This window comes from Mastomys coucha, unplaced genomic scaffold, assembly GCF_008632895.1.
Source record: "Mastomys coucha isolate ucsf_1 unplaced genomic scaffold, UCSF_Mcou_1 pScaffold22, whole genome shotgun sequence".
Lineage (NCBI taxonomy): Eukaryota > Metazoa > Chordata > Mammalia > Rodentia > Muridae > Mastomys > Mastomys coucha.
Genome location: NW_022196905.1, coordinates 67335042 through 67347809, shown reverse-complemented (window position 1 = coordinate 67347809; position 12768 = coordinate 67335042). Strand labels below are relative to the sequence as shown.

Here is a 12768-nt window from a genome sequence, read left to right as displayed (position 1 = left end):
GAAAGCAGTTTCAGGCCAGACTTATTAAAAAGATGTTGATCAGCTGTTCTTGAACTTAAGAGAAAAGATTGAGCAAGATGAAGTAGGTTTAAACTAGGAATGAAGGGCTTAGATTAGGTGTAAATGTGATCTCCTAGTAGTGTGCTTCATTTGAGGTTGTAGTAGCAGAGCTTAAAGGGACATTCTTATGGGAATATAACAGTGGAAGTCTGGATCATGAGGTGCCAGAAGCCAACAGGGAGTTCAATTGTGGAGATCATTAGTGTTACATTTTGGCAAATTCTGCTAGCTACATTCTGCTTTTTTCCTGAAACTCTGAGTAAGGTTGAGTTAAAAACTAATGAATGTATTTGTTTTTGGCAGGACCTTTTAAGACAATGTAACATCCAGGTTGTGGCATGATTCTTTTTTTTTTTTTTGGTTTTTCGAGACAGGGTTTCTCTGAGTAGCCCTGGCTGTCCTGGAACTCACTTTTGTAGACCAGGCTGGCCTCGAACTCAGAAATCCACCTGCCTCTGCCTCCCAAGTGCTGGGATTAAAGGCGTGCGCCACCACCGCCCGGCTTGTGGCATGATTCTTGTTTACTGTTCGTAGTTATATGGCAGGAGACTGCAGGTGAGCACTGTGCAGCTTGTTGATGAGAGGAACCTTGAATGAGTTCACAGTTCCTAGGCAAGCTAATGCAGAGAAAGTAGCTATAAGTGCTGCACACTAGTGCCAGGGACCACCAGCCATTGCACAAGAAATGGACCTGATAAGGCTTGAGAGCTGCACTAATCCAAGCTTCTGTTTCCTTTTTTTTTTTTTTTTAATATGGAATGCTTCATGAATTTGCATGTCATCCTTGCACGGGGGCCATGCTAATCTTCTCTGTATCATTCCAGTTTTAGTATATGTGCTGCTGAAGCGAGCGCCAAGTTTCTAAAGAGTGAATTTAGAGGGCTGGTTGGTGCTTTGCCCATTTAGCAAAATAACAGTAGAGAGCTTACCTCTGGGACCCTTGTTCCCCCAGCTCCCAGTTTTGACTAGATTTATAGTATCAGGCATGTATTTCCTCTTGTAGAGCCGGCCTTAGATCCACTCAGAAAGCAGTTTGCCACTCCCATAGCATCCTTGCGACCTTTGCACCCGTGTTCTTCAGGTCTTGTCACACTGATCATTCCTGTAGCTCCAGGAGTCACAACCGGGTAAGACTTTTGGTTATTCCCTGCCCCCGGCCTCCTTCAATATGTAGAGCACCTTCTAATGCTATGGAAGCTAGCTAACAAGGAGGGAGGACATTTTCTAATTAATAACAACTTGATTTCTCCTTATTTTCAAGTTAAGCTTCTAAGGCACATAGAGTCTACTGCTGTAATAGCAGTGTATGTGTGGGATGGATGGCTATCTGATACATCTTTACTTGGCAGCAGAATTTGACAGTGCCATCTAATGTTGCTGGTTTTTATGCATACAAGCCAGACATATAGAGTCATATAGACTTTCACCAGAATTCTAGAAAGCTGCTGAGGCCAGTCAATGTGTAATAGGATTGGATTTCCCGTAAGGAAGTCCTAAGAAGCCATTGCATCAAACTGACCAGCAACCCTATGCTACTATGGAGACCCCAGGATGTTGGAAGTGCCAGAACCATGAGCCATACACTGAGGAAGCAGAAGGAAGCCAGGCCAAGGGAGGAGGCCATATGTTGCAGGCTGTGTTACAAACAGCAAAATTAGAGGGATGAGGCTGCTGAAGTCCATTGGGGTCCAGGTGATGCAACCACAAGCCCTAATATTAGATATGGAACTTAAGGGTTTGATATTTGTTCTGCTGGTTTTTGGTTTTACTTAAGTTTGATATTTCCTTGCTACACCTGCATTCTTTGGAATATACTCTTTGGAATGTGCCATTATATGATAGAAATATTTAACTTGCTTTTTAATTTTACAGAATCTTATGTGCCTTGAGTCTCAGAAGAGACTTTGGACATTGGGCATTGGAACAATATTAGAACTATTAACATTTGGAAGACTCTTTACAGATGAACTACTAAATGTATTGTCCATTATAAAATGTTCATGAGTATTTGAGGACAGAGGTAGGCTGCTAAGGTTTAAATATATATGGGGATTGGATTGATAAGGAGGCGATTTGTGTGGTTAATTCGATTCTCAATTTGGTGAGATTTGGAGTCACACCCAGAAATGTGTTTGTGTGTTGGTGTGTGTGTATGTGTGTGAGTGTGTGTGAGTGTGTGTGTGTTGGTGTTGGTGTTTCAGACGAGGCTAACTTAGGAGGGCAGATCCATCTGAATGTACATGGCAGCTTCCTATGGGTCAGATCCCAGAGTTAAAAAAAAAAAAAATACAGTGAACTGAATCTGAATATTCAAGTCTCTGTTTCCCGACTGAAGACGTAATCTAATCAGCTACTTCATATTCCTACTCCCATGTCCCTGAAATGAGGGACTGTATTTCCCTAATCTCTAATCCAGAATAAATCCTCTCTCAAGTTACTTCATGTCACACATTTGGTCACAACAGTAAAGCATAGTTACTATGGGTTTGATTGTCCTCAGCCTTTTATTCATACAACCCAAATTAATTCATCGATATTAATTGGGAAACTTAAGATGTCCATCTTTGATAGCATGATAGTGAAAGAAGTTTTTTCAGAGTACCTGGAGAGATGGCTTAGCACTGAAGAGCACTGGTTGCTCTTTCAGAGGACCCAGACTCAGTTTCCAGCATCCACATGCTAGCTAGCAGTAGTTTGCAATTTCAGTCCCAGGGGATCCAATGTCCTCTTCTCACTTCTGCAGACACTGCATGCACATGGTGCATAGATATACATGCAGGTGAAACATCCATGCACACAAAATAACATGATTTAAAAAGAGAAACTTTTCAAGGGCTGGCAAGATGGCTCAGCAGTTAAAGGTGTTTGCTACATGGTCTATGCCCTAAGATGATGCCCCACATCAGAGGAAGGAGAAAACCAACTCTTTAAAAGTTATCTTCTGGGCTGGAGAGATGGCTCAGCAGTTTAAGAGCACTGACTGCTCTTCCAAAGGTTCTGAGTTCAAATCTCAGCAACTACATGGTGGCTCACAACCATCCATAGTGAGATCTGATGCCCTCTTCTAGTGTGTCTGAAGACAGCAACAGTGTACTTATACATAATTAATAATAAATAAATAAATAAATAAAAGTCTTCTAATCTTCAAGCATGTGCCTGCATCTACACACATATCACATTCACACAACACACATACACAGAATAATCATGGGATAAAATTTAAAAAAAAAAACTGCTTAGAACAGGAAGCACACATTCTAAAATTAGACAGACAGAGCTGTTTGTATTAACAAAACAACTTTTAAGGAAACATGACCTATGTGTCAGTGTTAGGAATCTTGGAAAATCTATATTTCTTCTAAGGTATTTTATTACACAAGAGCTAGAGAGTATAAATCTGGAGTGGGTGTTTGTGCTCAGCTAGGAATTTATAAATAAAAACATTTGATAATGAAGTGGATTTGTCCTGTCTATTAAGCCCCACTGTAAGCCATCCAGTCACAGTAGTAATGGCAGCAGCAGCAACAACAGCTTAATCTAGGAAGTCAGCAAAGAGCTGTGTGGACATGTTCTCCTATTGAATCTGTGAAGTCACTCATACTGCTTTCCTCATAAAGGACATAGACGAGCGAAGTAGAGAATTAATTATACAACCAGCTTATTCTACTTGCAGTTTATTGAGAGACCTACCACAGACTTGGCACCATTTTCAGGTAATGAGGAATTTTGCAGTGAGTCAGACAAACTCCCTGTTTTCATAGAAATACTTCGTCTTTCATGAGCAAGCTATGGAACAATTAAACATGGGAACACACGCTAAGTCTAGCAGCAGTGTAAGGCTCAGGTGGGTCAGTATGGCCCAGCAGGAGTGAGAGTGGGCTAGCATAGGACTGGATGGCTTCCTTATTGTTTTCTTTCTCTCTGAGAAGTTTACATTTTAGAAGAGACCAGTGGGGGAGGTACATTTTTAGGAAGAAAGTTCTTGGAAAAGAAGAGAAAGAAGTCTTATGCTTAAGAGGATGGTACCCCAGGTTGCCTGTTTGGATTGGGTGGTAGGGACAATATTTGGAGTTTCCACACAACAGTCTTTTTGACTCCAGAGCATGCATCTTAGTGACTTCTGTAAGCTACTGGGCTGTCTCAGTATTAGTCCACCGTGACCTTGGAGATGCACTGTATTAGTGAGATGTATATTCTCATGGAAAGGAAGAGGGTAGTGATGCTCTATTCTAGAGCTCCTATGTTGGGACCAAGACCTGGGATCTGGGGAGAGGAATTTTGATAGGCAAAGATACAGTGTGATTGTGGACTGTAAGTTTGGGAAGCTGACCGTGTAAATTGGCTGCTCAGCATTCTTCTGTGGCTCCCAATTGCATTACACTCGTTAGAGAAATTGGGTGTTTTCTTGAAAACCTCAAAGCAAATAAACATATTTTTGAATTATAGCAAAGACTTTCAAAGACTTTGAAAGGAGCTAAACAGTCTTAGGTCTCTTACATATCTGCTTTGAGTGTCCTAAAATGCTCCTTTCTCCTGTTTGTAGCTGTGACATGATAACCATTCCCCCTCCCGAGCAGAGGCATGTCTTCCCTTGGCCATATTTAGAGCTTTAGTTTCTTTGTACTAGCTTTTGTTTGCAAAGGAATCTATTCTCTCCATCACTGTTCTTCCAGATAGGACTATATTAGCATAGAGTCTATTTACTTGTCAGTGAAACCAATGTCACATATTTTGTAAGATCTTTGCTTATATGTTATAAATATGTATGCATTCAGATTTTAAGTCATTGAAAGTTTCTTTTATCTGTGTGCCATCTACAAATAGGGCACGACATGTAATATACATGCTTACGTAATTAAATCTAAGGATAATAGATACAGGGTTCTGTTAGGGTCCTTTAGAGGAGCACCAAGACTTAATATATAATAAGAAAAAGGACTTCTACAGTTGTAGACTGGGAGTTCTACAATAGCTGTGAACAGCTAGAAAGCTAGAGGGAGCTGCTCCCTCCATTGAAGAAGCTGGATGCCTCAGAATAAGGTGGGGGAGGAGTTAGAGGCAAGATCTATCCCCAGGTCTAGAATGGAGGCTTAGAAGCTCTCTGTAAAGCTCTGAGTAAGCATTCAAAAGCTGGCTGTAGAGCTTCCTACCTGTAAGCAGTGGCAAAAGCGGCAGAATGCCCACAGTCTGCCTATGGTCAAGTCCAGGCTTGAAGCGTCCCCTGCTTCTTTAATTTCTAGTTCCGTTCAGTGCCCAATATATTGGACAGTGGAGCCTGCATGCAGGTCAGGCCTCACTGACCTGCTCAGCTCATTGACCCTCTGAAAACATCCTCACAGATACATGGAGAAATGTGCTTTACTGATTTTCTATGTATTCCTTAGTCTGTCAAGTTGGTAGCTAAGTTAACTACCAGAGAAGTTATAGTTTTGAGTTTAAAGATGTTACTTCACATGTAAGAGTAGCTGATAATAAGAGCTATTACTCTTTATTGAGAGGTTAGTGTGTATTAATGGGGCTTTTTAGGTGGAAGATGTCCTTAGGAAAGGACAAAAGTCACCCTTGTTTCCTTTATATTGAGCTTTGAAAACGTTATTACAAATGTGTATACTTGGCTTTGTGGCAGCGGTCTTCCGGAAAGAACACTATGCTCATTTATAACAGGGACATGCATGGCAGATGAGTCCGAGAGCTACTGGGAAATGAACCCAGATGAGACCTTGCATAATGCAGTGCTTGGGCTGCTATCAACAGATAATTGTAAAGGCATCCATAAGGGCCATCCTTCCTACTGAATGCCTGGAGTGGAATACTTCAGTGCCTGCCACCAAGTGCAAGCCCTCATTCTTACTCACCAGGAAGTCTGCCTGTTAGGAAGTGCATTGAAAATCTGTACAAGAATCCTCAGTGAGGATTTCTCTGTGCTTCTCTGACACTATGCTATGTGAAGTTGATTCTACTGATATATTGATTTTAGCCGTACATTTAATTTTGGCTTTTGTGACATTCATTTTTCTTTAGCAATGAATTGCATTGTTAACTACTTTCAAGTGAAAATTTCCAAAAATATATGTAATGCATAATTTTCTCATACTTTCATTTAACAATGTTACCTCTCTTCTCCCTTTTATCCTGATTTTGTTGTCCCCTTAATTCCTTAATATCCTGCCCATTAAATGAATTAGGCACCCTGTATCAAGTTAATGCTTACCAGTGGGAATGATGGTATTAGTACTCATAAGAAAAGCTGGAGGTTTTCTTTTCTTCCAGTCTCCAGTAGGAATTTACTCTAAGCTGTATGTGTTTTCACTGCAGTGATGCCTCAGCCAAGGCCCTGTGGGAAGCCTTACTGAACACCAAGCACAAAGTGGCAGTGATGGAAGTTCGGAGACATCTAGTGGAAGCAGCCAGCAGAGAGAACCTGCCCATCAAGATGAGCATGGGTAAGCCCCTGCCTCTGCTGGCAGCACAGAAATCCTACCTGTTTTCAGTAGAGGCAAAGCTGCAGCTTTGAGACCATCCTGGTGTTTGTCTATTCATTCCTGTCCCTGCCTTCTTACCTTTCTGTCTTCTCTCTTTTTCCTGATTCCTTTTTAAAAAATTATCTTTAATATTTTTGTACAGTCCAGTTGTTATCCCCCTCCCGTTCTGCCCTCTAACAGTTTCTTATCCAATTCCTCCTCCCCCATCTCCAAGAGGATGTCCTCAACCTCCCCCTTACTCCACCCCAGCAGGCCTCCCCACTCCCTGGAGCCTCAAGTCTTTCAAGAGTTAGGTGCATCTTCTCCCACTGAGGCAAGAACAGGCAGTCCTCTTGCATATGTGTCGGGGGCCTCATATCAGCTGGTATATGCTGCCTAGTTGGTAGCTCAGTGTCTGAGAGATCTCAGGGGGTCCAGGTCTTCCTATGGGGTCACCCTCCTCCTCAGCTTCTTCCAGCCTTTCTCTAATTCAACCAGAGGGGTCCACAGCTTCTGTCCATTGGTTGGGTGTAAGTATCTGCATCTGACTCTTTCAGTTGCTTGTTGGGCTTCTCGGAGGGCAGCCATGCTAGGCTCCTGTCTGTAAGCACACCATAGCATCAGTAATACTGTCAGGCCTTAGAGCCTCTCCTTGAGCTGGATCCCAATTTGGGCCTGTCACTGGACCTCCTTTTTCTCAATCTCTTCTCCAGGACCCAAGTGAGGATGCCTCAGTCCTACTTGGGAAGGAGAAGAAAGCAATCACAGTGGGCAGAGAGAGGGAGGGACCTGGGTGGGAGAGGGGACAGGAAGGATAAAGGGGGGACAGAAGTGAAACCCCGAGGGCCAGCAGAAAGAATGGAAATAGGCAACCTCGGGAGGAAGGAGGTAGAGGGACCCCCTAGAATGTACTAGAGGCCTGGGAGGTGAGAGAAGCTCAAGACTCAAAGGGAAGGACCTTAGATGAAATACCCGACAGTGGGGAGAGGGAACTTGTAGAGTCCACCTCCAGTAGGAAGACAGGGCATCAAGTGGAGGGATGGAGTTGCCATCCCACAGTCAAAACTCTGACCCAGAATTGTTCCTGTCTCTGCTTCCTTTTATTCTTTTTCTTTGTTTTTAGCATGTGTACTTGGGTGTGGTATATATATATCTATGTGCATGCATGTTTGACTACATTAGCACATGTATGTGCATAGGTACACATGCACATGAAGATCAAAGGTTGACATCATTGGCTATCTTACTCTATAATGTCCCATACTATTTACAAAGGCCGGTTGCGTAGGGGCTCCTTATCTCTACTTCTTGAGCATGGTGATTACATGCCAGGTTTTAGGGATGTGGGTGCTAGGGATGCAAAGTTCACTCTTACAAGTTGTTTATTCCTTGGGCCACCATCCTGCCCCCTTCCCTTTTCACTGGTCCTTAACTTTCCCAGTGCTGGGATAAACCACCATGCTGGGCTCCTTGTCTCTTCTTTCCACAGTCCTGTGTGTTTGTTTAGTTTGGAGTTCCTTACTCATAAGTACAGTGAAGCAAGAACTAATTCATATTGTGAATTAAGAAAGGGCAGAGTGCACACAACATCGTGATGATGATTTATACTGGGTTTTAGTGGCAAGCCTTATGATGTTATTGTAGAGCATAAATCAAATTGTAAATCTCAACACTAGACTCTTTAAAGATCAATAAACTTTACTTTTCTTAAGAGCCCTGTCTCTGAAAAATAACCAAAGCCAGAAATTAAAAAAAAAAAAAATCCAACAAAACATCATGAGTAACTCCACAAAGAATTCAAATTTAAATGTTTGATTTTTTTTTTTGTCTTATCAACTCCCACAACCCAAAAAGAGATAAAATACTTTTCTTTATCCCCAGACTCCAGACAGGGGAGGTGGGGGTTGAGGGGAAGAAAGAAACAGTGAATTGTTAGCAGGGTCGGCTCATGCTCGATGCCTGTGCCAAGTGCCGTCTAGTTAGAGATAACGCAGTGTGGTGATCCACTTCTGCTTACTGTCACTAGGCAGAATTTCTTGTGGGCCTTATTCCCACATACAGACCTAGAACCATGAGAAGTTAGAAAAAGAAGTAGAAGTTTTCAATACACTGAGACATCAGTATTTGAAACCTCCCCATCAACCAGCTTATCATTTAACAGTTACATACTGGTAGCTCACATGGTAGGGATTTGGGGTACAGCAGCCAGGAAGAACATAAACTCCCCAGGATTCCCTGGCCTCTATTGTGAAGTTTACTAAAGTGTGAATTTCTCTGCCTTTAATCAAGGCCCTTAGTGTTTTTGAGGCATTAAACATCTTTTGATTCTAGAACAAGCATTCTCCTGTATTTACATTTATGAGATGTTTTTTCCTGCTGGAAACCTCAGATCATCAATATAAAATCCCCCAGCTCCTCCACTATGAACACCAATAGATATAAACTGTGTTCTCTTAAATGATAGTAATTGCAAAAACAAAGAAAAAACTTCATTTTATCATTGTATATCTAAATCTCTGTCATCTTACTCAGAGTTTGTTATTAAGTCGTCAGTTAAGTAGATACATTCCAGGAAAGTGATTTTTAAAACACTGGAAAGGGAATTGTATTCTTCCCAGTAACTTTCATATAAGGAGAAATGTCTTCTAAAAGTAAAAAACAAATAGACCGTATTTACATTTGTTTCAGCCCACAGAGGCCATAGAAATGCCTATGGCAGGTTTCCCAGCATGCCTTGCTCCCCGCAGAAGGGATCTACTCTGTGGTGTTGGACTTGTGGCAGGAACACCCCTTTAGAACGCAGTGAAGCATTACTGCCCTTTCTTTCAGCTCTACGCCTTGAGAGAGCTGAAAGAGAGCATGCATGCTTGAGACCGACCTCTGCTTATTATTTTAGGGCTTCTTTTTTCCTTTTTTTTTTTTTTTTTTTTTTAAATAAAAGAAGTCCCATTAACTTGGAGGTTGTTTTCCTCCGTCCTGTCCTCATCCTTCTTAGCTGCATCCTCAACTGCTATGCGGGACATTGTGTTTCTGTAGCTTTACTTCCTAGATGTGAAGGATACGCAGTCAGTTATATTTGTGGGTAAGTCACACTTCTGTGGCTCATTAGCCCAACTTGAATTTAACCCAAACTGGGAAAGCCTCTGTTCCCTAGGTGAGCCTGGCTCTGAGCAGCAAGGGAGGACTCCTTCCTGACCCTGGTCCTCACAGTCACCCGGAGGACTCCTTCCTGACCCTGGTCCTCACAGTCACCGGGAGGACTCCTTCCTGACCCTGGTCCTCACAGTCACCGGGAGGACTCCTTCCTGGCCCTGGTCCTCACAGTCACCGGGAGGACTCCTTCCTGATCCTGGTCCTCACAGTCACCAGTCTTCTTTAGAGGGATGCAAGCTGTGCCTTTGTCACATATACATTTTCTTTTACTTTATTGCATAGAATTTTGTGATTAAGAGGACTGTGTGTCTGTTTGTGTCGTGTGTGTGTGTGTGTGTGTGTGTGTGTGTGAGAGAGAGAGAGAGAGAGAGAGAGAGAGAGAGAGAGAGAGAGAAAGAGAGAGAGGGAGAGAGAGAGAGGAAGGAAGAGGAGGAGGAGGAGAAGGAGGAGAATGGGGGAGCAAAGCTGAAATGAAGAAAGTGGTGGGTTAGCAAAGTTTATAAAAGGAGTGATTAAACACTAATTAAGACCAATATACCATATAATTACAGTTTACAAAATGTGAGAAAATCTAGGCATAGTCTAGGGCCACATATACAGCTTAACTCTCTGACATTGCTTTTATGTTTTCCTTGTTACTAATTTGTGGAAAGGGCAAGAAAATTAACTTTTATTGAGCAGCTGTTCACTTATAGGCACTGCAATGGAGTTTTCCCATAGTTTGGTTGTTTAATGCTCTCAATGTGAGTTTGCCATCCATTTTTCACACCCATGTCATAGACCAGGAAAACTGAGACCTAGGAAGCTTGAGGCTTTTATAGGATTTCTGTGCTGTTAAGTTATTGTTTCTCAGATTAGGGCTGGGACTCTGAAAGCATACTTCTTTTCCATCTGGCTCTGTGGCAGGCTATGTTATAAGCAGTACTGAGGGCGATGTGGGCTGGAGGGGAAATAGGGTACTTACTCCTTCTTGTCTGTTTTCCAGGGGCATGTGTACTGCTTGTCAGCAGTACTACCTCCTCAGGGGCAGAAATGAGGGGCAGTCTAAGGTTCAACCTGTACACCTTACTGTTTTGCTTTCTCCACCGTGTTGTTGGCAACTGCATCTTCCTATTGCTACTCCTATGATGCCCTTCGCTGCTTCTTATTCTTTTAACTAGCCAGACTTCTGTGTTCAATAGGTGTCACACTTTCTGTCTGCTGCAGTGCTTCTCAGCCTTCCTAACATTGTGACCCTTTAACACAGTTCCTCTTGTGGTGACCCCAACCATGAAATTATTTTCATTGCTGCTTCATTACTGTAATTTTGCTACTGTTTAGAATTGTAACATAAATATCTGACATGCAGGGTATTTGCTATGTGGCCCCTGTGAAAAGCTTGTTCTGCTCCCAAAGGGGTTGCAACCATGGGTTGAAAACCTCTAGTCTCCTGGCTGGCCTGTGACACTGTCACAGAGTGAGTAAGGGAAGATTCAGGCCTGGCTGACTGACTTCCTTATCAAGCTTCTTCCTGAGAGAGGAGTCCAGACAGGGTGTCCACACTGCTGTACATGCCTCTGTCATTGTATCATCCCCTTGCTCAAAATCCCTCAAGGGATCCACATTACTTCCTGAAGTTGCTCAGACACGAAGCATGCTATTTCTGGACAGCTTTATGCCTTCAGGCCTTGTGGTGCACCCATGTGTGGCCCTGCTTTCTCCCTTTACTCTCTGTTCCTCCCGTGAGACTTCTTGGAGCCAGGCTCTGCTTCTTTGTCCGAGTACGTTCATTGCTTGTTCCTGCAGCGCTGCTTTCTCCCCTTCTCTCACCATGACCCTGGAGGCTGACCGTGCCTGCCTTCATAGACCTTCCTGCCCCTAACCCTCAGTCAGGTGCTGACTAGAGAGACATGAGCAGGTTAGGCATGACGCAGTAGGGTTGTTGGCCTGGTTTCTTTCTTGTCAGTGTACAGTCACTTGTGTTCCCTCCTTTTCTGTTGTTTATTAACACTTCAGATTTTTCTTAGCTTATGCTCTTTAAAAATTACATTTTCCTGCCATAGCCTTGACCACTATATTATTCACTTTCCAGCATACAGTCCCGAGCGTGTGTGGACACAGTTTTACGTCTTTGTGTCTCATTGTAGGATCTGGGTTATTTTTCATGAGCTGATGTGGTTGTTGCTTTCTTTGTAGAGTTAACTTAAAGTTTCTGTCTTCCCCTTTCTTGGTTACTCTGGTTCCTAAGGAGCCACCAATCTTTCCTTAGTACTTGCCACAGTGTATTGTGCATTAACCTAAAAGCTTAGCAGACAGTGTCTAAGTCACAGGCTTCACTGGCCATTTGAAGAGCTGGGTACGTGACAGGCAGCGTGGCACTTGCTAACTGGGTGAGTGGATTGCTTGACGAGTGTGGGCGACGGAAAGAAGCAGTCAGCATTTCTGCTTTAGTGCTGTGCCCCTGTTATGTTTACAGATTTCCTCTCTGGTGGTTTTGTTCCACTCTTGTCTCTGGGCATCTGTCACGTCTCCTTCCTTCTGTGGAATTTTCCACTGTTGTCCTAAGTCGCTCTGCATCTCTGATGCCTTTGTCTCTCTAATAGGTTCCTGCCTTCTTTTCTTACTTACCCTTTGCTGCTCTATTGGTTTGTCATCCTTGGTTATGTCTTGCAGATAGATAGAGCTCAGTTAATGAGCTCTGTAGACCTTAGGATCTTAGCTTCTATCTCATTTCCATGTCACTCCCCAAATAAGACCACACATTTCCCGCAGCCCAGTGCACTGGGGTTACAGAGGCACAGTGCTGTACCAGGTTTATCTCGATCCTGGGGACTTGAGCTCAGGGCTTTGCTCTTGTGTTGCGAGTGCTTTACTCCTTGAGCGAACTCCCAGCCCTTCTCTATGTTTTCTAGATGCCCTGTTTCTCTCGCCTAGGTTCCTAGAACTCACTCTTAGCTTTACTTTACAGAATAGTTTCTCCTTGTCGCCAGCCTCTTTCAGAGGTGCACAAAGGATGCTTCTGTTCTTCCACCTACTGCCGCCTCGCCGATCAGTTCCCAAGGTTGAAAGGTGGTCAAATGAATAACATTTGCATCATGGCCCTTCTGAAGTGAAG

At 43.1% G+C, this 12768-nt stretch overlaps 1 protein-coding gene and 1 non-coding gene across 3 annotated transcripts in view; one reads left to right on the top strand and one right to left on the bottom strand.

The window, feature by feature from the left end:
* The window catches only part of Scfd2 (sec1 family domain containing 2), a 314253-nt gene that overhangs the window by 20792 nt on the left and 280693 nt on the right, over positions 1–12768 (top strand). For both annotated transcript variants that reach the window (XM_031342730.1, XM_031342731.1), the window contains exon 3: positions 6376–6503. In XM_031342730.1, coding sequence (XP_031198590.1) covers positions 6376–6503 — 128 coding nt within the window. The remainder of the gene's footprint in view (positions 1–6375; positions 6504–12768) is intronic.
* LOC116071623 lies at positions 808–914 on the bottom strand. Its single transcript, XR_004111029.1, has one exon. It is a non-coding gene; the product is annotated as a U6 spliceosomal RNA (small nuclear RNA).